General features: G+C 44.0%; 1 protein-coding gene across 3 annotated transcripts in view; it reads right to left on the bottom strand.

Annotated features, from left to right (window-relative positions):
• Positions 1-20820, bottom strand: part of TP53BP1 (tumor protein p53 binding protein 1) — a 28267-nt gene extending 7447 nt beyond the window's left edge. For 2 of the 3 annotated variants that reach the window (XM_074917302.1, XM_074917305.1), the window contains exons 1-17: positions 20592-20820; positions 20310-20512; positions 20044-20114; positions 19254-19412; positions 18718-18799; positions 17737-17882; positions 16392-16512; positions 15964-16055; positions 14751-14953; positions 12470-13715; positions 7312-7431; positions 5576-5812; positions 5011-5056; positions 3696-3788; positions 2109-2595; positions 1561-1713; positions 29-321 (exon numbers count right to left, since the gene is read on the bottom strand). In XM_074917302.1, the coding sequence (XP_074773403.1) occupies positions 29-321; positions 1561-1713; positions 2109-2595; positions 3696-3788; positions 5011-5056; positions 5576-5812; positions 7312-7431; positions 12470-13715; positions 14751-14953; positions 15964-16055; positions 16392-16512; positions 17737-17882; positions 18718-18799; positions 19254-19412; positions 20044-20114; positions 20310-20512; positions 20592-20738 (3899 nt within the window). In that variant the 5' untranslated portion in view covers positions 20739-20820. The remainder of the gene's footprint in view (positions 1-28; positions 322-1560; positions 1714-2108; positions 2596-3695; positions 3789-5010; positions 5057-5575; positions 5813-7311; positions 7432-12469; positions 13716-14750; positions 14954-15963; positions 16056-16391; positions 16513-17736; positions 17883-18717; positions 18800-19253; positions 19413-20043; positions 20115-20309; positions 20513-20591) is intronic. The other variant, XM_074917303.1, reaches the window with a different exon arrangement.
• Between the last annotated feature and the right edge of the window lie 6581 nt (positions 20821-27401).

Here is a 27401-nt window from a genome sequence, read left to right on the forward strand (position 1 = left end):
TCTTCCTCCCCCAGGGTTCTGCACATACCTTAATTTTCTTAAGATGCCTCTGCCAGTGGGTAAAGCAAACTCTGCAGTTTCTGTCCCATACGCTTTCCCTTTGACAGCTCCAGTTCCTTGCTCTGAGCTGCTGCTGCTGCTGTGTGTGGCAGAGTGACCACTGCTTGCTCCACTTGATGTACGGCGAAGGCTTGAGGCCTTGGAGGAGAAGGAGCTGACATCACCAAGGTCTCCTGAGGTCAGCGATGAGCTCACTGCAGTTCTGGAGGAGGATGTGTCAGTCTCACACTCCTGGCACTCCACTACAGGCTCCTCAGCTTCCTTAAGGGGGGGGGGAGAAAAAAAAAAAAAAGGTTCAAAGGTGACGCACTTGCTAGATGGAAGCTCTACAACCAGGTGAGGCCACGTGCGTGACGCTGAAGACAGCCGTGCAGATTTGAGTCTGCACTGATCAATGGCAGACAGCGTGTCTCTCAGCACAGGGCTGTCACTGTTCTGTACAAAGAAGCCACATTAAGAAATCAGTCAACAGGACAGTCTGGCTTTCAACAATTCCCATCCTTTGAGAGTGCAACAAATACATGAGACACCATCAGCCTTTGGTTACTAATGACCCAAGATCAGCTTCAGGCAGCTGGTCATTTGAGGCCATTAGAGTTCTATGGATATAAAAATACGTAACTACAAACTAGCAATATCCACTGTTGGTAGATAAACCGGAAATGGTTATGTGATTGTGATTACACAACCTACGTAAGCACCTTTCAGGAAACTTAAATTTTTTAATGTTACTATAAGCAATTTCATGTGCAGTACCAGGTATGAAAGTATAAGCTTTGCACTGAACTAGTTTATCCTTTTGGGTCATTACTCACTGTAACAACACAGCACAAGACTCTCACCCTGTTCACCTTTGCAGCTGAACAGCAGTAACGTTTTATTGCTAGCAGGCTGATGCTGTGCACACCAAACCAGCATTTGTCAGCTATCTTTGGAGATTCCCTAAAGATTTTCTGATTAATGAATGGACATACACCAACACAAGTGTACTAACAATAGGTTTCCTTATTTTTTGGTTTTAGGGCTCTTTTTGTAGTTCTCTTATGGAATCTGGTCCACAGAACTCAAAAAAGTGTGGTTAAAAGTGACGCTGAGCTACAAAACAGGCTAAACTATCTTACATCATTCCATTTTACAGGCAGCAGTGACTTTTGCTTACTAACAGAATTTCCGCCCATTCTGAAATCTTTCTATTCTGACAGAAACCCAAGAATTTTAAAGCAGCTGGATGTACATAGCAGGGTCTTTTGTTCAGTTCTTTGGGAAGAAAAAAGGTCAGTGTCTTCAGAATACAGTAATGGGCACAAAGTACAGCAGCAACAAACAAACAGCTTCTACCACACACCGAACACCCTGCCTGGTCGCTCACGAAGAACGTTTGTCATCACAGTACGGTGACTTGTTCACTCAACTCCTTTTCTGCAGCCACAACACATTCTCATTTTAATTTATTTTTCAGCCAATGTATCATTACATTTGGCCCTGAAAACAGGAACTTACCTCAACGACCTTTCGTTCCACCTCTGCCCCATTTATGTAGTAGACATCTGTTATAACACGGGTAACCACAGTGTGCACTTCTCTAACAGTCCGTGTGTGGCGGTGCTTAACTCGGCCTTTGGGTGGGTGGAGAAGGTTAAACTTCTCCTCTCCCTGTTATAAACAGGACAAATTAAAAACAAACCAGATAGCAATGAAAAGCAAGTAATTTCCTTTCCTTATTCAAAATTTCATGCAACTCATTTCCATCCAACAAAAAGTGAAATTTATTTTACAGTGTTAACCACATCTGGACACAACCCCCCCCACCCACCCAAATAAACCAACAAAACTTGTGGTATTTTTCTAGAAAATAAATATGCTGCCTAGTGAGTACTGCTACCCAGAAGTTGTGTACAGTTGATACAGGAAAGTTTGTGACATTAACAGTTTAAAGTGATCTTTTGGCTTTTTTCGACAGAGAACCTACTGCCAGTAAATCTACTGGATGAAGAGACACTTCACTGTTCTAAAGCAGTAAAATTAAATACAGGCAGCCTTCATCCCACCTGACTGTGCAGAGAGTCTGCTTCCTCTCCAGAGGCATTCACAAGCTTTTCTTCGCTCTCCTCGGTTTGGACATCTCCATCTTGCCGCCCAGGTCTCTGCCCAGACATACTGGTTCCCACTTCCACCTGCCTACAGATTTCTTCTGCTGTTTGTGTTGCTGTTGTAACAGTTGTTGGGGTAAAAAGAGAGTCTTCTATAGTCTGAGTCCCTTTATTCTTTGTGTTTGCCCGCCTCTCTCTGCTTTCATCAACTTTATCAGCCTTACTTCGTTTCTCCTCCATTTTTCTCCCTTCTTCTGCCTGAGTGCTTACAATACCAGTCTCCACTGACTCCCCATCCTCTGCACCAGGAGGCTGCTGAGGGCAGCCCTGCGGCATCCTCTGTCCACCACTGTCATCTGCCTTGTGTTGCTGGTACTGCCAGTCACCTGGATTTTTATGTAATTCAGCATCTTCTTGTGTGCCAGGAAAACTGAACAGATTCCCCCTGCAAACCAGTTATATACAGATCAAAACTACTGATTAAAAAAGCAAGACAACCAATATGCTGCCACTCAATTACTTGTTAAGATTGCACAGAACTCAGCGAGTTTCAAATTATAAAATAACCTTTCAGCATCAGAAGTGATTCGCACAGTAGCAAGAATGGCTGACACCTGTAGAGAACCAGGTGTTTTTCCAAACACTAATAAAGCCATCTACATTCCGCACGTCAGGCACCAACTATGCAACGTGCTTCTGGAAGTCATGCCCTCCTGAGCTGCTGCAGGCTGCTTCAGCACTTCGATGCCTTGGAACTGGTAACCACACCTAACGAGGAGAGGCAGGAGCACAGACACAAATGCCATCTCATGTTTTCATGAGAATTTGTCTGCCCTGTCAAAAGTGTTATCAGGGACTACACAGGACTGCACGCTGAGCCTTACTAGGCGCATACATCTGGGTTCCCTTGTGTACTTGAGGACTTTGCGGAGTGACCATTCTGCTCTGTCTGTACATCACCCAGCACTGGAACTCCCTATTCATTACAGTCTTCAGTGTAACTGTTCAGTGCTCCTGACATATAGGTTACTCTTTCTCCATAGACCAAGATCTCACTGCCCCATCAAAAGACAGAATGGAAAACACTGAAGAAACAGATTTCTACACCTGGTCCTCCAGCCAGCACCCTGATCACCATTAGATATGCAGCAGCACAGTCCTTTTCAAAGCCACCAGAGACAGCAAAAACTGATGGACTTGGAAGGCAGACAATAGCAGAAACAATAACAAACAAAATGGGTCTGAAGATCTTGGAAGAAGGAGAAAGAAAAGGTATTAGATCAGCTGTAAGTACGATCTTAGTTCTCTCAAGCCCCAGACTTTACTGAAGCACATTAGCCAGCTGGAATCACATCGCTGCTCAGTCAAAAAGGTCTGATCACCATGTCAGATACAAACATACAGTATTTATTATACTTACCCCGTTGTCCCCAACCTTCTAAGTCACCCAAAGACAATGACTTAGTGCAATTTCTTTGATGTAGAAAATGCACATGTGCATATAAATCCAACCAGGACTGGCAGGCAAAGACTGTGAGGAGTTACCTAAACGGAGAAGTGGAAAGACCATGACCTCTGGCCTCATCCTCTCGACGAACTTCACAGACACGACTAAACACAGATGATGCTTTCTGGGAGCTAGCAGTGCAGATTTAAAACAAACAAACAAACAAAATAGCATCAGGGAGTGAGAAAATCCCTTAGACAGCAAAACAAGAGTTCTCTAGCCCCTTGGGGAAGCAACAACTGGTATCGAGCTTGTTGACCCATACAGCCACAGAACGAGTGAGATGGTCAGTCTCAAAGGTCAAGAAACAAGCTGCAACTGCATAAGCATTTCTGTCATTTCTGCAGATGCCCTAACAGATAAGAGTAATGCAACAATTCCAGAAAACTTAGCGTGGAAAACTGCAGCACCATTAGGAGTTTCACCACCTACTAACTCTGGTACCCATCAGAGGACACAGTTAGACCCTTTATCGCTTATTTCTTAGGATTTTCACGACACCCCAAAAATACTGGGAATGAGAGTCATAAAGCAGACCCTGAGAGGTCAAGTTCACCTCTATCTAACAAAGGCAACCCATCCTCAATCAGCGAGGAATGACTGCTCACTCATCTTCAGCACTGAGGCATGACCACCATCCAACACGCAACCCTGTGACAAGAGATACTGACTTCATTTCAAAGTTTTCTCACGGCTTCCAAATGGTAAAATGGTAAAAAACCATTTTACTTCACTCAGATGACTACAGGTCACTATCTTCTGACTCAGCTTCTTAATTACTTACAGACTGTACTCCCCAAGCTAAAATTAAGCAACGCTAGGCATTAAATGTGAGATAAGATAGATACATACAGATCAAGAGACCAAGTGAGTAACTTATGCTTTGGCTAACCCATTAAACTGTGATTTCAGTACACTGATGACATGGTTATGTTTCTATCAGCTTCACATCAAAAAGAGAATTCCCTTCCAGAACTCCTCAGAGACTCTTTGCAGAAAATTGCACAACAGGAAAGCATAAAACCATGTTTGGAATTTTAGAGGTGGATAGGGCAGACCTGCATTCCAGACAGCACAAGACATGAATTTCTGCTTTGACTACAATCAGAAGGAGGCAAAATGCTGACATCAGTAGGAAGCACAAAGCCCACGGCAAAAGAGCAGGTGGGGCACCCACCTTGCCTTTGTACTTAAAACCTGCTGCGAGAGCTGACGAGTTAATGTCTACTGCTAAAATAGTTCCCTGCTTCAGCATCTCATTTTAATTATTTTCTTTTTTCTGCTGCTGGTAACAAGTGGAAAAAGGATCTACCCAAACCTTCATATTAACTCTGCGCAGTGACAAACCGTTACCTGGCAGCAGCAGAGGATCCATCTTTCCTGTCACTGGCTGTAGGTTCTGAAACAAGAAGGAAGGGAACTGTGATTTCGGTGTCTCCTGAACAGACTGTCCTGCCTGTTCCCAGTCCCCGCCACTCATGGAAGAAAGGTTGAGTAACGCTGGACAAAGGGTGCCCAGTCCTCCACGGACAACTTCTCACCACAAAGTTTCTACAAGTTTTAGACTATTAGACTGAATGTCATTGTTCTGGTTAATATGTTGACAAACGTTTTTGTGCAGATTATACTTTTAATATCTTTTCCCTCCCAATATAATCAAATCCAGTTCCTGTCCTGTGACAGTATACATCACAATTTTTAGTCTGCTGGAAATACCATTCTTCACAACAGAGGCCTCTCCTCTCACTCCATCCTTGCTTAGAGCATTGCAGAAACAGAGAAACAAATTTAAGTGACACTGCCCAAAAGGAAAAGTGAGAAAAATTACAGAGACTGTCGCAGGGAACACCACAAAGAGGTTCTGTGTTAGAGCTGAGATCTAGTAGGACCCGTATGTTTCGAGGTTTCATCCTCTTACTTTCCAAGCTGAACGGCAGGGACTCCTCACTCCCGTCACTCACAGGGGTAACAAGGTTCATTCGCAGAGAGAGTTTTGCATCAGCATCGGGAACCACATGAGAATCTCCTTTCTCACACACGTCTGACACATCTGCCGATACCATTGCACTTTCCACGGTGACGTTGTTGGTGCCCATTGTGCCCTCTGCTGTAACATCACTAGTCACTATAGTGCTGTCTGGGCAACTATCATCCACTGAAAATAGGAAACAAACAAAAAAAACCCCCAGAAAGTAACTACTGTCATTCACACTGCTGGGGTTCAGGTCCCAGTTCTGTTTTGAAGATGCTTCACTGCACACCTTATTTGCAATAGTGCAGTAGCAGAAATTTCTATCTAGGGTACTGAAAAATGAAAATTCTATAGCACAGGCATTATCCCTAGCTTGCAAAGAACACTTTACTACTACCCAATCAGAAATACACACTTGTGCTGGGGGAGTGTGCGTGCGGCGGCGAGTGGGGGCGGTTACAGCAGTGGCCCCTGTGAGAAGCTTCTGGAAGCTCCCCCGGCTCCAAATCGGACCCGCCTCTGGACAGGGCTGAGCCAACCACCGACAGCGGCTGCGCCTCCGCGAGAAGGTCTTTAAGAAGGGGAACCTGGGAGGAAGAGTTAGGGCTGTGAGGCAGGGTTACGACACTTCTGTGAAACCCCAGGTCAGTGGAAGGAAGGAGGAGGAAGGGGGCAGGTGCTGGAGCAGAGCCCCCTGACCCCTGTGGTGAGATGGCAGGACCCCCCACACCCGTGGGGATCACTGGAGGAGCAAAGACCAACCTGGGGAGGGGACCGCACCCGGAGGAGACCGGGACTCTGAAGGGAGAAGCAGCCCCTGCTGCTCTACTCATGACAGAGAAGGTTTGTGGAGGACTGTCTCCTGTGAGAGGGGCATCATATGGAGCAAGGGAAGAACGTGTGAAGTTTCCCCCCCTGCCCCCGACTCAACGAAGAAGCAGCAGAACCCCCATTCCCTGCCCCCTGTGCTACTGGGGTGGGGGGAAGAGGTAGAGGGATCAGGAGCAAAGCTGAGCCCAGGAAAAAGGCAGGGGTGGGGGAAGGTGTTTTTAAGATGTGGTAACACTTCCCACTGTCCTACTCTGTCTGTTTAGCATTGTTGTCAGTGTTTGAATTAAATTGATGGTTTTTAATTCCCTTAACAAATCTGTCTTTTGCCTGTGACCATAATGGGTGAGTCGGCCCTCTGTCCTTATCTCGATTCCTGAGCTTTTGCTTTATTTCTGCCAGCCCATTACTGAGGGGAAAGGTGTGCAAGTGGCTGCCCAGTGCTCAGTCTGGGCTCAAACCAGGACACTGCTTCCTTTCACCCAGCATACACAGGGTGTTTTGTGAACCCAGCAGAGAAATTCCTACTAAAAGATGATGAATACTAGGAATAATCTTCTCTTACTCTAAGCTCTTTTACTACTCAGATGGGTCTTTTGCATTCTTTAATGGAGTTGTATGTAGGAATGCAGTGAGTACAAGGAAGACATGTTCCATACCACCCCACACTCAGGGAGCAAACACCTTGGCCAGAGATTGAGGAGAGAACCTAACAAGGAAGGTGTGGAGAAGGCTCAAACCCTCCCCATAGAACAGCAGTTTTCTGCTAAGGTAGGTTTGAGTTACCCTATCAATAATCAAAAGCTTCCCCACAGGCTTCCACTGTAGAACAGAGCCGTGTGGGTCCAACTCACCGATGGGTGTGCTGTGTCTTCTGGGTCCCATTTTAAGCTGGCCAATAAGAGGTGGCGTTATGCTGGTCAAGGGCTGAATGACATCACCCTCCTTCGGCAAGGTAAAATGAAACGGGGTTCCTAAAAGAGATAAAGTTCCAGGATCAGTAATTTCAAGGGACTGCTTTGGTTCAGATACGAAAAGCACAGGTTCACTATGCTGTGGAAATGGGGAAAAGCATCACCCTGGTGCTGTTCTGTACAATACCCCCCGAACATCTACTCGTTTCAGGACAGCTGCTTTAACTGATCTTCCTCACAATTATGTGGAAAGTCTCTCTCAGTAAAAATCTGGGCTGTGGTCAACTTGATGCAGCTGTCCCCAGGTGCTAGATAAAAGTGAGACTAAATATCCTGACAGGAATAGGACTTTTACAGAATGCAGCTCTGCTTCAGAAATACTCAGAATTTTCCACAGAAAAGGGAGATGAGACCAGAAACAGAAATGAAGGTTAGGATAGAAGGCAATTGGCAGAGCTATCTGTTGCCTGAATTACCAACCTGAAACTTAAGCAGAATGATGCTTTATCATCAAACAGCCTTGGATAAAAGGTCATAAGGTACACGTCAGCCAGCCAGCCACCTCTGAGCCGAAACAATTAGTAGCAGTCAATTAAGGGTTAGATAATGACAGCAGAAACTTGCCTGGAAAGTGAGCTTTAAGAGAATTAAGAGATACTGCAGTTTCATAAACAACTGCAAGCTGCCACCAGAAGGGCTGGTCCCATCCTCCTGTCCTCTCCAGTATTTCTACTCCTTGTCGGGCAGCCTCCAGCACAGAGGGTCTGCAGGGTCTGTGGGCCACGCCTTGGTGGATTTACCTTATGGGGATCTTGCAGGATTTATAGATAAAAATATTAAGAACCTAGTAAAATGCTCCCTCCTTTTGCCTCATCCCATGCCATTTATTTGCAAACCTTCAACTTCACATACCAATAATCTGCAGGCTGCGTTCTTTCCAAATTTCCATATTTAACAAAACTAATGGAATAACTCTTTCCTCCATCACTGAAGTCAAAATAGGTTTTCAGCATCTTTGTCACTATCCTTCTTATCCACTCCAAAGAGTGGCTTATTGTTCTCTTTTGAAAGTAAATCCAGCCAAGTGTCATGCGTTTAAGTTACATTTAGATTTATTTAAGAAAAAACATTTCAAGTACAATATAACAGGGGAGACGTTACCTTAAGTTAAATGCAATTTTGTTCACGCTCTCTTAAAAGACAAGTTTTGGATTGTGAACTCTGTGAAAGGCCATTAAACCTTGTTACATAACTACAGCTACTTAGCATCATTTCAGCAGTGTACTGCCAAATATATCACTTTGTTTAATAAAATCTATACTGTTCTCAATTTCAAAGACCAGTACTGTTCTCTTAACTACGCCAAATTATCTTAAGAAACATGCAGACCCATCATACCAAATGCCTTGGACTTGTTCATAGAAAAGTTAATTTTAGATCACAAAATGCAACGGCATCAGAACACCTCTGAACTTCCTGACCTGTATTTTGACCAGATCCCCTCAAAGCATTACTTTTTATAGAATAAAGCTTTTCTTCTTTTAGTTAAAGGAAATTAAGAATACTGTATCTAAAACTTCATCATTCAACTTCATGTTAAATAATATTTGAGCTCCTGCACCCTAATAGACTTAATAGAAAGGAAATAGATTTTCTGATACTAATATAAAATTCCTTCATTCTTGCCATGTGCAAGTTTCTACATAAAATGTAAATTCTCACATTTTAAAGTCTTCAGAATTAGAGGGCATCAAATGAAACTAACACCTGGTGAAATAGAGCTGTTTTTTCACCCAGTACATAACTTAAACTGCCAAAATTCCTACTGTAGGAAGCTTTGAAGTCTAAAAGTTTACAGAGGTTAAAAAAAAAAACCCAAGCCACATACAGAAATTTCATGGTGGGGGACAAAACCACACCTACCCAAGACATCAAAAAAAAGATACTACTTCAGACTCAGCACGCTCCTAAATCATACTTTTGATGGTGAAAGAGAGAATTCTTCAGAAGTATCTCCCCACTGCATTTTTGTCCTATAGTCATCCATATGCATCTCCTATTCCGTACTGTGGGAACTTGTATACCAAGCCAGACTGATGCAGTATAACTGTTCTTCTGACTGTTGTATCTCAATTCACCGAAACCATCACTTTCAGCCTTCAGTTCAGAGTTACCACAAAGGCACAATGACCTATTGCAAGACACTGAATGGGAAAGACTGCAAAAACCCCACCTCAACAACAACAAAAAGCCATTAAATGGCAACAGAATAATCTAACACTAACTCTGTGGACCAAGAACAGCTGCTTTGTATCTCAAACCCTGGTGATTCAAATTTGGTGTGCAGCCTCCAAAATATGTCACAGAAGCATTTTGGTTTTTTCCCTAGTTTGAAAAATACAGCACAATTCAATTGTACCACTTATAAACAATACTCAAAGCTTTCCCTAAATATGATTAGAGAGGCAGCCTCCAAGCTTTGGATAAGATGTTGCTAGAACACATCTAAATGCTACAAAGAACTTAAATCTGAAATTGATGACACTACTGTCTTGACTGAGAAAAGAACTCATGAATTGCCTCCAGCATGTTACTTGTTTAGCACCAGTTCCCTGAGCCGACAAAGACTGTACTGTCAGAGGATGCACTACATTAAAAAAAATAAATCATTGCACTTCTGGCCAACTGAAATACTCCACTTTCACGCTCAACAACAAAGTAGTTTGCTATAACATGCCAAAAGAAAGCAATGGTCACTAGTTCTGGGATGTTAAAGAATGTGAAACCAAAAAAGCACCTGAACATCTGACTGGTCCTACTGCACTTGGAAGAATGGGTGTAAAAGTTACATCAGTTAAATTGCTATGATAGCTGTTATATTAAGCAGTGCTCAACAATACAGATTAATTCATATGACTAAGTTACTGGGAAAGTGGAGTTTTTAAATCTAAAGAAAGAAAATACCAGAAGCTCTAAAGCACAGGAATTTTTACATGATTAAATGTAGCATAGCTCAAAATAAAGTAGTCACTGCAGAAGCTGTTCTCAGATGCCGGTGATGTTGAAGTGCTGTGGCCACAACAATCCATACTCCTTGAAAATAATTTGAGTTGTATTTTGTTTTAGAATAGGTCAACAGATCCTTATAACAAAGTCTAGCTTGAAAACAGCTCTTAACTTTTGCTGGAAGTCTCTCCAAAACAAATGACCTGCATCTCTTTGCCACACCTCACTGTAATCTAACACCAAGAGGTATCAATGTTTACCTGTCATCTTACAACGTAACATGCTACCTTCATCCTGTCTCTCTGTATCTCTCGTTTCTTCTCACCAGCCAGTTCCACACTATTAAATGGCATCTTTTTCAAACTCGTCGGCAAATTTGCTATTGAAAACACATGTATTACACTCAAACTCTGTACATCCAACCTCCATCTAGCATTTCAAAGTCATCTCACCTACTTCTGTTCAGACATAAAGAAGAAAGCTCTTCATCTTGCTCCTTTTGAAATCTGCCATTTTGACCCTTCCAAACAGGATCACATGTTGCAGAAGTCAGCATGGTTCACAAGAACTGAAGAAAAGGGGAGGGAACCATTTAAAAACGAGCTCAAAAGGCTTTCAGGAAGAAACAGTCAAAGCTGCCAAAAATGGCAGTAAGGATCAGTTCGTAACTGGAAAAATTAAACAAGTAGTTGAGAAAACTGTAAGAAAGAATATTGGATTTGTGAGACTGACAAGGGAAGTTCTGAAAAAGTTCGGAAGAAATGTACAGCTCTTGAAAAAACACCCAAACATAAACTGGCAGATAAAATAGGAGAGATATCCCTCACTGACAAAGAACAGAAAGTTATTCAGAGCAGTTATCAACTGAGTAGGAGAAAAGACAAAAAGAAGGCTGAGTGTTAGGAAATGGTTTTTAAGCACTGTGTCTTACACTAATTTCTCAAAAGGGAAAACTAGAAAAGATTATCACTTGCACAAAGCTCTGCAGAACAGACTACAGGGCTACATAACAATACCATGACCTTTGAGAGATAAGAGAAATTCTATCTAGCCCACATCTTTATAGGTTCCACAAATCAAAATCACAGACTAGTCAATCTGAATCTAGCAGATAGTTCACAATCACCTTCCCCAATAGACATCTCATTTAATTCTAATAGCACTGCACAACTCTACTGATCTTCCACTGAACTCCAACTGAAGGAGTTAGATAACTGACAGAGCATACACCACCTAGCACATCAGTGAAGAGTTAAATAAACCTCTACTAACATACCAGTCTGTTCAGGAGATATAAAGACAACCATTGCCTGTTGACAAATAACGTTTTCAGATCCTCAACTTTCATAGTCACCAACTTCAGGAGCCTGGAAGTCACCTACCATCATCATAAGAGGGGGAAAACTCTCTCCCACTCGCATCCTGCAGTTTAATGAAAGATGACTTAAATCTCAAAAATGGGTATGACTCAAGACAAAGCTCTAGTAAAACTTTGTTTTCCAATACCTTCCTATTTGAGGAGTACAGAACCAACTAAGAGGCAAAAGCTCCACAAAACTCAGGTACAGCACCTCACATTCCTTGTACAGAAGAGCATGTTAAAGGGATTTCAATGCATCATGACAACACCTGCTTAGCCATAGCTTACAGACGAGTGAAAAACAATTCTACTCTAAAATAATTTGAGAATTAAAAAAAGGAGACCTACAAGAGGGAAAGCAGAGACTACCACACTCCTTTTTCCTTTCAAGCATTGTTGCTGCTTCTAGGCAAAAAAAAAGTTACAAAAATCCAAGCATTGCCAAGGTCACAACATGGAGTTTTCAAAGTTGCTCTTTGTTTCTGCCACATAACAGTGAGAAAGTGTTAGGAACAAGAACTACTTTATCATTCTTGCCCGCAGTAGTGTGATAAAGGGCAAAAAAATAAAGGCATGTTATGCACTAACACAGTAATTGTAGTGCTGCTTTTGAGACACTGTGCAACACACATCCAAGGTCAGCACTCCCTGAAAACAGGGAGGATTGTACACAGCTGTCCTTGACATCATTGAGAACACACACCTGCAAACTACTAACCTAAATTCACTTACCACTAGGACTGGGGGATTTAGCAGTTGCCTTCTCCTGTGGCTGCCTCTGCTCTTCTCCCTCCAGGTTCCTTGTTGTAACAGTATCCTCTGTATTCTTTGGCACCCGATTCTCCTGCTGAGTCACTAGCATGTCAACCCCTCTCTCTTGAAGTGGTGGCTTATTTCCTATTACCATTATCTGTCCTAGTTCTGAACAACCTGGGTGTTTTTTTGCACACAATGCCACTTCCAATGGAAGATCACTCTTTAACTTAGGAAACAGATTGTTGTGCTGCTCCAGTAACTCTGCTGCAGAAGTCTTAGATAAAACTTTATTGAGCCTTGGCATGTTCTCCAAAGCAGCCTTAAAGGACAGTTTATCCATGCTCTTTGACACACCAGTGCCAGAAGTACAATCTTTTGAAGTTTCTTTTCTCTGGCTTTCTGGTCCAATATTTCCTAATTCTTCGGCCTGATCACACAAATTTTTGCTATTTTTACAAGAACCATCAGCAAATTCCACTTCCATATCTTCATGACACTGTACTTCCCTTTCAAGAATAAACCTCTGAGAAAGCGTTGTATTAACATGGGACCCATCTTCACTTATTTGCTTCTCTTTTACTTGCAGTTTTTCTTCTTGTTCTTCACACTGAGTCTCAGGAACTGCTTCAGGTTCAGAAGTCTCCTCCAATGGATAATCCTCAGACTGTGCTTCTCTACCCCAAGTGCATGACAAAACCTCAGGCAGACCAGACTGATCTTCAGCAGTCTGACTTCCAGAAATACACTCAATCTCCCGATGAGCTGTAGGGGCTAATGACACATCTGCTACCCCTTCACTAACTAACTGCATTACAGGCTTTCCTGCAGTCTGGAAATCCTCCTTTTTTGCTTTTTCACAGTTTTCAGTAAGGGCTTGATCACCTGCATCCAGCCTCAGTTTTACACTGCCATTCTCCGCAGAACAGAGTTTCGAGTCTGAGGCCTCGCACTCAGAAATCATCCCCACCTGCATGGTTTCACTATCTTGGCCCGTGTTCAGAGAACCTGAGCTGACCTCTGGATTTGTGGGCTGGCTACATTCACTTGCAGAAAGCATCAGCTTACACGACTCGGAAGGCTGTGACATGGAGTCACCCGCAGACATCTTTGACAAAGCATCTGTGGGTCCAGAGAGATCTCCTGGTAAGCATAAATGGGTTAAAGGAGCAGCTTTTTCTCCTTCATGCTTCTTCTCTGGGGTCTGAGTTGGAACAAAGATATCCTAAAATGAAGAGAGTGGGACATGGAGCATCAGGGCATCCTTGGTAACACTTTTTATCTGTTATTCCTAGAACATTACACTGGATTATGGAGCAGAGCAAGCTCAGCACAAAACTACAGATAAAAAAGCCCAACTTCCTCCCCCTCCTATTTGGAAGAGTCATAATTGCTCCATTCTTGCTGAGAAAAATTATCACCACCCATTACTTTTTAGTACCTCTGCAGCAAAGTCAGACACAATCCTTGGTACACCTCTCACACTACCAAAACATGAAGTACGGTCCAGGTATGGCAAATCAGTAGCTATTTTTAGTCAAACAAACAAGTGTTCTGGAAAAATTCACTGGAGAAATCTATCTATCACATTAGCATGAAAGTTACTTTCAGCTAAGGAGAAGCCCTGCTTCGACTACTGAATCTCTAGCACAACCTTTATTTTCTGCCTTAAGTTGATGAAATTTGTAATATTAAGCTATAAATCCACCAACTGTCTGTTAAAACCCTTCGAACAGTAGTAACTTCCAGAACGAAAAAGCACAAAGGAAACAAAAGATAACAAACAACTTGAAAAATGCAGTAAAAGAATTCTAGCTTTGTAGGCGAATACAAACGCTTTATCACAAAACAGCTTCACTTTCTCTGTAACAAATTATGCCAAGGTCTATCCTGATAAAAGCCTAATTTATGACACAATTGAGATGCAGGACACCCAATTCATCATGAGAAAGCAGAAGCCTTTCAAACAGAGAAAGGAAAAAAACCCAGAGAAAAGGTTTCTAGCACAGATTACAAGACAACAAATTCCAGGTTCAGTAACTCACTATATGTCCTCTGAAGCTGCTCCGCACTCTCCCTGCAGGATAAACTGCCAGGGAGTGTGACCAACATGTAATGGTGACAAGCGGGAACAGGAAAGATCTTGAGAACCAGCTTTGTAGGGAAGCTCAACACAGAAGCACAGAGGCTGACTCAAACACCCATCTTCTGCAACAGCCATATATAAAAACCTCAGAAAAAAGTCTGCATGAACCCTTACATGAGAGAACTCTGGCTGTGACGGTATAGGCAGGGATCCAGGGAAGAAGGCTGGGGCACTCTGCGACACCGGAGTTGAAGCCTGCGGCAGGACAAGAGGTGCTGCTGGGACACACAGGATGCCCATCTCCACCAGCATATCCCCCCTCCGCTTCTGCACCAGCTCTCTTCCTTCTGCAGGGACAGATATATCCACCTGCTCATCTGGTTTGAAAGGGCAGAGGATATATTATTAGCAAATTCTTGCATTGTACCTAAGGTTTCCAACATAATATTAAAAGACTTGTCTTCAGTGATGTATGCAACATTCTCAAACTTTAATGGGTGAGTCTAAAATCTTCTCTCCAGGTGAATTCTTTTTGGAGGGAAAAAAAAAAAAAGAAATCAACAAGAACATCCATATCCTTAAATTTAAGGGCGAGAGAAAATGTTCTGTTAAGAATTCATGTAACTTTTGCTACAGGTCTACAACTTCCACAGTTAGAAAAAAGTATCTGAAATTTATAAAAAGCATTTATACGTTTTTTTTTCCTTTTGCTATCTTTATTAAAAATGTACCAAATTCAGACCCCGGCTAACAAAATATGTATTCTAAAAGTATTACACATTCTACGACAGGAATCTCACAGAAAGGAATGGTGATTTTGTATAAAGTCTGAGTGGATTGATATCTTATCCCTGATGGCTAACGGGTGCTAAGAGGAAATGTTTAAGAACCAAGGTATCATACAGAACAATCCCTCTTCTGGCATGGTGTTCTAGAATACACACATATAAAATACAAAGCTTTTTAAAATACTGTGTAAATCGAAGGTAAAATATCTGTTACGATGCAGTCCTCCTCTGTCCTTTCTATTGCCCTAAGAGTATATTGTTAATACAGATATCTGCCTGTAGCAAGAATGGCTTGTCCCTAAGAAAGGAGGACAGTTGCAAGCAGCAATATATCCCGCATGAAGTACTCCCCCATCTTTCAAGTGAAGGGGAGCTAGCCCACAGTGCTAATTTGATGATGATACCTGTGCAGGACATACTGACAGTCCATCAGCATCTGGGTCACAAATACAGATCTCCCTTCACCTACCTCTTTGACTGTTCTCAATCCTGCTTTACTCTTTAAATATAATTTTAGCAGGTTTTGAAAAGACTGCATGCTCAGACTAAACCTCAGAGCACAGAAACACAACCACAGAGAGGTATGCAGGAAACTTTACCTTTTGCTTGCTCCTGGTCAGTAGGAGTGCTGGGGACAAGAGCACTGGATCCAAAGGCAACAGGAGGAGGAGTAACTACGCCTGAAGAGACACTGTGGACCAAGGGAAAGGAACATGGAAAAGACAAAAGCATACATCACTAGAAAATGCATTAACTTCTCCCCAAATGTAGCTCCAGCTTGTCACAATAGAAGTCTTCTCATAAAAGGAAAGTATCAGGTGTTGACTATCAGGAGGCCTGAGAAATGGCCATTGACCACATGGGCATCATTAGCTCATTTCATCACAAAATAAAGCCATACTCCTCTCATAGCACAAAATTAAAACACTGAATGCTTAAAATCAAGCACTTAAATAAAGAAAACAGTAGTGGAAATACACTAATGCAATTAAGCTACTGCAATAGCTCAGGAATTTTTTTTGCTTACATGGAATGACTCTCCTGTACAAGGGATCCCTGTCCGGAGAGCTGCAGGAGCTGCAGGCTGCGAGCAGGGGTACATGCCAGAGAACTTCCCTCTTCCACCCTGGCAATCAGACAGTCACTCCCTGCAGCCATTTTCAACAAAAGGAAGTATGATTATAAATCTGGCCAATAACCAAGTTGATCAGAAAATTCTGAGGAATGATATTCACACTACTGTGCAGTTACTTCTCAGGCAAGCAAGGACAAGCTGATTTTTGCAGAGTTGGAGATGGACTGCACATTAAAGTTCAGTATATGAAATATGCGCATAATATAGTCAAGATGAAAAAGGTAAGTTTGTACCTATAGAATAGGTTTTTATTGGACCAGGCTGTACAAGTCTTTCTACTTGGGAATTTTAAAAGAAAAATCCCCAATGGCTCCACTATCAGCGCATTCACTGGAATGGAAACACAGGCAAGGCTCTTACAGGACGACACCTTGCGCTGACTGCGGACTCGGAGGGAGCAGGAGGCTGTACTGAACCGTCCAGATACAGAGGGTTCACGCACGAGATCGTACTGGTATAGACATACTTGTGCCCAAATTAAAACTAAACAAAAAGCATTAAGTGAGACTTCATTTAGCTCATGCTTTATAAACTGTGGCAAAGTTGCCTTTCAAAAACTTTCTAGGCGTTTCACTATTAAGACTTAAGAACCTTTCTATTCCTTTATTAGCCTTTCAGTTGTGGACACCAAAACCAGACACAGACCTCCTCCTAGCAATACATGCAGTGATGACCTCTCTCCTGATCCTATTTCAGGTAATCTCTTCTCTTACAGGGTAGGAACGTTAACCTAGATGACAAATAAGACCGACCAAAATTGTGGTTTGAGATTTTGATTGCAGGATCCTGTCCTATCCCAGACAGGTAGGCCAACTCAGAGAAGTAAGGTAGAATGTTTTGCCAAAGCTACCCAGCCTAAGAAAGTCGACAATATTTGCCTACACTACTTATCCACACTTTAGGTTGCATCACTACAAAGGCTGAGCATTATTATTGTCAGTTTCAGAAGAGGGTAAGAGGGGTAGTTTTGGTTTTGTTCTTCAAGGGGCACAGAAAGAAGGGAAATTAAATGTATTTAACAAGCCAGTGTAACCGTTCTAACACAGAGTGACATTTAGACACTGCTCCACAGTAGAGAGAAAGAGGTTCTGGCCTTCCATTTCCAATGCATTCTCAATTTTAGCAGAAATTACATGAAAAATACTCACAGCACTCTGCACCCTAAAACAGTACATGCCTAAAAAGATCAAGTAGGGATGATGGTTAGGACATTTTGGCTCTGCTTGTTTATTGTTACCTGTTGCATTACTCTCAGGAAACATTTCTTCCTGAGTTGACAAGACATCCAGCTCCTCGTGACCAGAATCAAGGGATTTCTCAGTTTTAGTGGGGTCACAGACATGCATTTGTTTTCCAGTATGGTCTTCTACTTCCTGCAGAGTACTGGAAAAGCAAGACACAGTCACTGACCTGAGGAATTCAAAGTATGAAGTAAAATTGCAACACTGTAAAAAAAAATTTATCAGCATAGATGAAAGATATTCATTTGTGTATACCACAGGAAAAAAAAAAAAAAAAAGAAAAAAAGACCAACCTTCCTCTCCTAACAAAACATGTTCATCCTTGGCAAGTTACACTTTCAGAACTGTTTTTTGTTCTCTACCAATCTAAGTGACGCTTAAATGGAATGCATATTGTTCTTCTGATTTCTATTCAACGTGGATTCTAAGAATTTTGTTTCACCTCTTTTTTAATATTATTTTGTGGCAGAATATGACAATACAAGATGAGCAAAATATTATTCTATCAGACATAAAGGATATAGAGAGTTTTCAACAACCTAGATTTTCACATTTGAAAACGATTATATAGCTTATAGTCGCAAATACTCCAAAGCATCCTGGAATAGGCACCACTTAGCCTCTAGATTTCTCCTGTGAGGCCAAAGCCTGTGTTGCAGTGATTATCTTGAAATAACTTGTGATTTAAACTGAATTATTACTTTAAAGTAATACTTTTAACTTTTAAGAAAGCTATTAGTATATTTTATTATCCAGTCCACTCTCCCGTAAAAATAAAACTATTGATATCTTCATGTGTGAGTTTGACACCACCTCTCTTAGCTGCAAAAACGTTGCATCAGTACTTCATCTTTCCTTCACTTTTCTCTTTTGCCTTGAAGCCCGAACCCTCCTACATCTAAAAATATAGTAAAAAAGCCACAAATCAACTTCCAGAATGTCAGCAAGAGACCTTCAGAGAATATGGACTGGTTTACCTTTCTGACTTCTCTGCCTGGCCTTCCAAAGCAGTATGTGCTTCTGTGCTGGAGACAGTTTCTGTGCTATCCCCATGCAATTCTAGCAAGAGAAAAAAAAAAATTGTTACTTGAGTCACCTGGATTAATACAGAAAGAGAAGAAAGTGCAGTTCTTTAAATTACACAAATATTAAGACAAGTTTTACATGAAAAACAAAAAAATCTTGAGCTAGCAATGAAACGACAACCAAGAAAAAGGACAGAATGAGGTTTTTTTACCAGGAAGGGAATTCGCCATCAGATTATCTGAATATTCCGGAAACAAATGAGGAAAGAGATGTGCAAGAATCAATGACAGCACTTGGACAGCTACAAGAAAACAAGCTCAAAGGAAAGAGAAGACAAAATTCTTTTCAACTACCAATGAGCTGTGAACCCATTTTTGAAAATGACTAACATTGTTCCCTGTCAAAGAAACGTAACATCTATAATTTAAAAGACACCAGAGAGAATTGACAGAGCAACAAAAGGACATCCAAGATCATTTTCATGTACCATCTTTAGTATCATTCTTCACAAGTCCGGAAGAAGGGACAGCAGCTCCAGGGTGAAACTGATGCTGAGCATCTCCCTCACTGGGCACGAAGTCACTCTCAAAGTCCTGGCTCTGTGAGAGCTCCAGAGCTCCAAAAGGCAGCTGCGACATGCCTGTATCTAACACCAAACATCCATAACTAACGTACATACCCAAAAACACAACATCAAAGAGCCATCTATCACTTTACAGGGGCAAAAGATACACCCTCTAAGGAGAAAAGTATTAAGGATATTGCTGAAACTTTACTGAATAAACTAACACTGATCTCAGCTGTACTAATTAAAAATACGGTAAGAGAACAGGAACAGTGGCCATTAACATAAACCAGTGTTAATCAGCAAGGTCTTACACAGCGCCACCAGGTACTGCAGCAGATTTGGATTCCGTGATGAGGAAACAATCCTGACAATACACAGCCGGTGCCTGAAAGTCATTTGATGACAACCACCATTATGCCAAGAGTTCTTTGGCATAAAAAGGCTCCCTCTCCTAATGGCCACGATGCATCCGTGCTCTTCTAAGCCACTTCCTGTCTCCAGGATCCTTGTTCACAATGCTATGAAATCACCATTTTGTATTCTCAAACACCAAAGCATACAGATCAACTTCCGGAAAAATACACCGATTTCTAACCCATAATTACCGGCACAACTACCCCAGTGGGACGAGTGAGGCAGCTGAACTGAAAAACTACACAGATAGTTGATCGGATTCACAGCCCCAAGAGACCCGAAATGGAGAAGTTACCTTCTACACAGGGCGAAGCAGCACAGTCCGCGGCATCACCTTCAGCGCCTTCCCCAGCCTTCCCAAGGGCACTGCAACACAGAGACTCACTCACGCGGCTGCGGGGTTTCCCGCAGGCTTCTTACAGCCCCGCCGTGCTCCGAGGGGCTGCAACCCCCGCCCGGGCGCTCCCGAGCCCTCCGAGCCGCGCCCCAGTTTTAAGCCTGTCCCCGGCCCGCGACAGCGATTTTACAAGGCAGCGGCCCCGGAGCAGGCGGCCCGCGCACCTGCTCTCCCGGCCGGGCGGCGGCCGCTCCTCGTCGGGGCGTCCCCGCGGCTCCGCGGCCTCCGGACGGGCCGGGCTCTTCATCGGCTCCGCGCCGCCAGCACGGCCGCAGCCTCCGGGCGCGCCACGGCCCCGCGCCGAGCTCCCACCGGCGGGTCGCTCCCGGGCCGCCCCGACACTGGGCGCCCTCCTGCAGACGACCTCCTGCAAGACAGACGTAGGCGCCACGTCAGGGCCGGGCCGGGCCGGGCCGGGCCGCGCCGCCGCCGCGCCGGGTGCTTACCAGCACGGGGCTCGGGCTCCGCCGGGCCGGCGCGCCGGGGCAGGCCTGCCCCGCGCCTTCCGGCTGCGAGTCCTCCACGATTAGGCGGGGCGTGCCCTGCTGCGAGAAGCCGAGTTCCAGCTGGCTGCCGCCGCCGCCGCACTCCATGGCGGGGGGCCCTTACGCCGCCCGCCCGCCGCCCGGCCCCACCGGGCCGCCGCGCCGCCCCGCGCTTCCCGCCGCCGCCATCTTGCAGCGCGCCCATTGGCGGCGCGCGACCCGCGCCGCCGTTACCAGGGAGACGTCAGGCCGCGCGCCCCCTGGCGGCTCTGGCGCTCCGCGGGGCGGCCTGGCGGGGCCACCACCGGCGGCGGGCTTGCAGCTGCGCCGCCCCCCGCTTCCTTCAGCCGAGGGAGACGATCCCTCCACCGGCGGCGGGCTTGCAGCTGCGCCGCCCCCCGCTTCCTTCAGCCGAGGGAGACGCTCCCTCGGCCTCCCCGGACCCCCAGCTCGCCCCACGGCCTCGGGCCGTGCCGCCGGGCCCGCGAGCAGCGGCTGCCCGACCGGCGGGACGGGGCCTCTTCTTCAAACGAACAAACCGCCGCCAGCTCCGGCACGGAACGGGCCGCTGCTCACCCCAGGCAGCCGCAGTCACGTACGTGAACTTGTAGACAACACATGGAAGTGAAACCTCATTACTTTCCCTGAGTTTCTATTAATTAACGGCAGTTATCACAGAAGCCTCGGGCACAAATTGTGACAGTACTGTTGTCTTTCAGCATTAAACTTTTCACCTAAAAAACACTTTAATTAGTCTAAATCTGCCTTTGCAAGTCGTTATTCACTTCTGCATCTTACGAGGATCCTAGAGATTAAAAAAACTGTTGTGGAACTAAAACCACAGAAGACTTAAAAGACAATTACCTGGCCTGGAAGAAACTCTTATTATGCAAAGGTACAGACAAAAGGTTGTACATAGCGAAATAATGCAAATACAAGTTTGTGTTAACAAATACCGTGTGCAATGTGAAATCCAAGTTTGCACACGAATGTTAAGAACACTGAAGAGGCTATACAGTTCCTACACAGAAAGGATGCTTTAGTGGTTAATTGTTCAGCTCCCAGAAGATGCTCCTTTAGCACATATTAAGCTGTATTACTGAACTTTTTCTGATATACTAGTTTCAAAAATACATACAACTTCAAATATTGCCCAAAATTTGCCTCAGTGCCAAAGAACACCATGAGGTCTGCAATTACTAAATCCTTCTTCTGAAAGATGGAGTTGTTCATAGGCTTTGGTAGCCATCTGGAGAAGCCAGATTTCATGTTCACAAAATACTGTATCCCAGGGAACTGAACAGGAGACTGGGATTGTGATGGGACAGTTGGCAATCTATGATCCTCAGGTGTTGCAGAAATTTTAGAAAGGGCTCTTGCAGTTTGTTCAGCTCCCTTCAAGCAGAATTCTACTTCCATCAGTATGAAAGCATTTCAAATGGTCTTCCTGTATTCTTACTCTCAAAATTAAATAAAATAGAAAATTCCTCTTTTTTTGGCAAAACAGAAAGTAAAGCTGTCTTCTAAGCACGCGTATGGCACAAGCCCTCATGCCACTGTGACCCTTGCTGGACTTGCGAGTGGGATTCCAAGCTGGCTACTGCCTTCCCCTTCAGTGGGTAAGAATAAGCTCCTTATCAACAGAACATGAAACAACTACATCCTTCCACCTATCATCTTCTTTTACACATATCCTGCCAGCACCTTTTCTTTATTAGCTTTTCCTAGAGAATACACACTCTTCGTTATTGCACTTGAAATGCCTACCTAAGCCAAGTCCTTCCAACTGGAGATTTTCATCTGAAGGTGTTTCTACAATAAACACAGTTAACTACTAACTGGGGGAAAAGAAGGATAAAATGACTGTGCTTATAACAACACAAGAAGTACATGCAAGTGAGCAGACACTGGCCATGCATAATGTCTCTTTGGGAAGAAAATAAGAGCAGAAAAACAAAGAATGGATTTTGAGGAGCAGATGTCAATAAACAGGTAACTGTCAAGTAAGATCTTGCGGCACAAAAAGAGTTTCAAAGAGATGGCAGTTTCTTTACTGAAGGCACAAGTGCCAACTATCTTAATGCAAAGAAAGGATAAGAAATGTAAAAAAAGGTCATTTGCCTAAGGTATGACAAGAAAACAGAGGAAAGGAAACAAGGAAATCAGAACTATATCAGTTCTCTTAAAGGATCAGTATAAAAGAATAGCAGAAGAATACAACGACAAAGATTAAAAAGGCCAGAGATACCAAGAGCAACAAGAAAATGATCTATAGACATAGCAGTAGGAAAACAACAACCTCATTGGTCTGCTCTTCTGAGAGAACACTACTGGGTGGCTAATGCCAAGGCAGAAGCATTTACTGCTCTTCTCTAAACAGGTTAACAGAAAACAGGAGCTAGCTCAGTTAAACAGTGACAAAGGGCAAGACTTCAGCCTTGAAACAAGACTGAAACAGGTTAAAGAATGCTTGTCTAAGCCAGAGGTTTTAAAAACTTCAGTCTAGACTTATTCCCAAAAAATGTTGTCTTAGAAGTGTAAAGACACCTTGCAAAACTCATGGAGGATAATGAGGTATCGGAAGACTAGAAGTGGCAAACGTGCCAGTCACTCTCAAAATTCCCTTCAAATTCTTGAAAACTTGGGTAACAAATCATCAAATAAATTACCAGTTTGTACCTAGAAGAGTTAGCAGCCAGCACAGGTCTGTAAAGACAAGGCACGCAGCATCGATCTGATTTCTTATGTCAGAGCAATAGGCCTTATGGACAGAAGAAAAGTGACAGAGTAACAACTTTACTATAACAAGACTTTTAGCAGTATCTGTATGGGGTTCTCGGGAGCAAACAGGGGAAAACACAGCTGTGATGGAATTTCAGTAAGGTAAGTAAAAAAATCTGTTGAATATCCACCCCTAGAAAGTAATCATCACCAGTTCTATGTCGAAACAAGTATGTTTGAGTGAGGGTCCAAACATCCATGTGCTATTTATTCACTGTTTTCTTTAATCACCTTGGTCACAAAATAAGGAGTACAAGGATTAAACCCACCAGCAACCTGAAACTGAGAGGGACCATAAGTAGTAGAAGAAAAATTTTGTTAAATGGTCTGAAAAATGTACAAAGTACAATGCAGGTAAGAACAATATTCTATAGAAGGAAAGAACTGACTGCACAGATTCAGGACATGGGTGTAAAATAAAGCAACTGGGAGTCACAGTGCCTGACAAACCACCATGAGCCAGTGTCACGCGGCTGCCGCAGAGAGGTGCAAACACAAGCAGTATACGTACGCATACTACATGTGTATGTTAGATGTGTGAAATAATTCTTGTACTCTACGCTGGCAAGGCCTAAGCTAAGCGTTACATCTAGTGAGAAGATGGCAAAGGAACTGGCTATCCTAACAGTCTTCAAATAGAAAAAAGTTGATGGCAAATAATTTTTCATATTCACAGTTTAGAGGACAGCTGCAAATTCATTTACATGAACTGCAAACAGTTTTAAAGTAAGACAAAACAGAAATAAGCAAAACTATTTTAAAAGTAAGGCTAATGAAGCTCTGAAGATTATGCAGTCTCTAACATCTCAGACTCTTTTTTAAAGTAGTAACAGGTATAGTCGATCTTGGTCTGAAACAGGAAGTTGGACTAGATCATCTCCAGGATTCCCTTCCAATCTCATTTTTCCGCAATTCAATACTTTTGCTTGAATCTGGGTAGGACAAAACTGAGAGCTCAGTCCACGTAGTCAGATTGGTAAATGCCAAATCTGCGTGTGAGTTTTAAAGCTGACTCTGCATTTTGTGTTAAATTTGTGATCTCTTTTTTCCCCTATCTTTTTTTATGCTATGAAAAAAAGCAGCCTGCTTTCTTTATAATATGCAAATCTTTGATCTAACCATCCCCACTCAGTTTGCAGACTGCCTTTTTTCCAAATCTTACCATAAATTATGGATAGGGCATGGCCACCTTTATCTAAGAAAGAGGCTGAAAGAGCAAAATTAAATCTTTGCTTCCTTTCCCTTCAAACATGTCCAGCACCAGACTTTCAATGAACGAAGGTATGAAGGCTGTCTGATTTTTCATACTGGGAGCACTTTTTCTGAGTTTCTTGCATCTTACAGATTTTGCAATGGGCAGTTGAAGCTATGGTTTATTTTGTCCCAACGTAGTCTCCTAATTAGGATGGGAAACCCAGAAACAAGACTCCTAGTACTCATTCTCATTTCTTCCACTGTGAATTCGTTTCTCGGTGTCTCAGTGCAGCCCCAGGCACCATCTTCAAACAGGACAGTATTCATGTGAAAAACACCAAATTCCAGGTCCTGATTCCACATGCGAATTAGATACCTAAACTAAGACACCGAAGAAGATAGCTCAACTCACCGAAGGAGTAAGGATGCTACTTGTCTTTGAAAATTCAGGTTCAAGTATTGGGCTGTGCCGCTACAGTTATTTCACTGGGGACGCATCTATATACCACCCGGACAATTTCTCTGTGCGCTGCCCTCGCTCTACCAGTCTGGGAGCGCCGCGGAGCATCCACCGCTCCCGGGGTCCCGAGTCCGGCGGCCGGTCAGTGGCCGGTAAGTGCTGCCGACCGGAGCTCACCGAGGGCTGCGGCCGCCTGTCCCCGCCCCCGCGGGCGGACAGCGGCACCCGCGCCCCGAACTGCTGCCGCCGGCTCCCGGCAGCCCCTGCCGGCCCCTCCCGGCCTCCCCCCTCCGCCCCCGGCAGCCCGGGCCGGCCCCTCCCGGCCTCCTCCAGCAGCCCGGCCCGACCGACCGGCCGCCCGCGCCACGACCGGGCCGCGCTCCCCGCGGCCCCCCCCGCCGCTGCCGGTCCCCGGCCAGGACCGGCGCAGCGCCCCGGGTCAGCGCCCGCCGGGCGGAGCACAGGGGACACGGCGGCGGCGGGCAGGCCCCAGCGCGGCCCAGCTCGCTCTGCTGTACCTGTCTCAGGCCGGTACCGCCGCGGCGGGCGGAGGCGCGGGCGCTCGGGCCCGCCCCGCTTACGTCAGGCGCCGGCCCCGGGCCGGGCCCCGCCCGCGCGGCCCCGGGGAGCGAGGCCCAGGGGGCGCCCCCGCGGCGGGGGGCCCGGGCAGGGCCCAGGGCTCCGGCCCGCGGAGCGGCCCCAGGGCTCGGGGCGCGTCGCCAGGCCCAGCAGCCGCCGAAGGCCCTGGCGCCGTCCCTGCAGAGCTTTAGAGCTGCTTCCCTGTAAACACACATTTAAGCACTTCGCTAATTCAGGTGCGTCTCCAGAAGTTACCTTCTGCAGAGCAATTCAACGCGGCCGGGTAACCTGTGAGTTACTGACGTCCCTTCCTAAAGATCCAGGAGGCATCAGTGAAGTGCTGAGTTACTGGCTTGAAGATCAGCCTCAGAGAAGACCACCCCCAGCATAGTTTCGTTAGATGAGCATAAAAGATGCAAAGGGTAAGGATTAACCTTCAAAATTAATTCCCCAGTTTGACATTTCTGGAATACCGTAGTTTTTCTCTTGCAGCTGAAAACAACTAAGGGTGAGACACTGTGAACTTTATATAAGCTATACAAAAAAGTAATAGTGTTACAAAGACATTCAGGAAGCATCACTAAAAGGACCTATTTTGTGCAGAAAACTAAAAAAAAAGCAAAAAAGGAATGTCACTGAAGGGAAAACAAACCAAAAAAATTTATTTTCCCAGTTTTTCAAGCAGAGTAAAATGCAGTGGGCAAGTAGGGAGCATAAATTATGACTAATCAATGCATGTGCTCGCCCTTGTGCGTGCTGTGTTTTGAATCAAATATATTATTGTTTGTACCTTTCAGCTCTTTTTAAAATCTTCATCAGCAGGTAGCTACTCTTTCTTGCCTTTGCCCGTGCAGCTACTGTTCCATCACTCCACTCTTTGTACTCTTTCTCTGTTACTTCTACAGATTTTTCAATTTTTCTTCATATTACTTTTTTCCATTCTGGCTTTTCCTCATTTTTTTTCTCTGCAGAACCCTCTTGGTCTGAAATATGTGACCTCCTTTCACAGCTGAGTGGAAGGGATGGACAGTGGGCAAGCTGCGCCTGTGTGTCTGTGTGTACCTCATCTAGCCTAGCTCACTATTTCCCTGTCTGTCCCCAGCATGGGAGCCCCTGTAACCTGTGCCTCCCTCCACACAGCATTTCATAGGGTTTGAAGACGCTGCTTGACAAGTAGCTCACATTTTAGTATTGTTTTATTCAGGCTTTTAGTTATCTGCTTTAACTGAGATGTAGGAAAAAATATTTTCAAAACAGCAAAAGTGAAATTGGATAGGGTTTTATGTGCTGTTTTATATCTGGATGAATCACACAAGATTTTTACAAGAGAAACATTTTATTAAAATCCTATATAAACTGTTTCTCTAATACCTTGTATGTTCTTCATATCATTCCAGATTCTCTCAGGTACAGTTTTCCAATTACTCCAAACTCCAATTGTTCTTTTTTTATAAAATACCGGTGATAACTTTTCCACTGCACATGGCTAAATATTTAAGAATAGATAAGAATACAGACATGAAGAACAAATTAATTTTTAAGACAATTCTTAAGAAATGTCTGCAAGCATTTCATTGTCTCCCTTTAGTGAAATGGACTTTCCCCTTAGCTGCCACTGTAAATACATTTCATGGCACATGGATAATACAAACCGGGAATAACAGAAGCAGTTTTGTTATCAGAGCACACTGGAAGCCAGAGTTGCAAAATTTATCTTTGATACATCAAATTACTTTCAACTATATAGGAAGTGTATA

Source organism: Athene noctua, chromosome 13, assembly GCF_965140245.1.
Source record: "Athene noctua chromosome 13, bAthNoc1.hap1.1, whole genome shotgun sequence".
Lineage (NCBI taxonomy): Eukaryota > Metazoa > Chordata > Aves > Strigiformes > Strigidae > Athene > Athene noctua.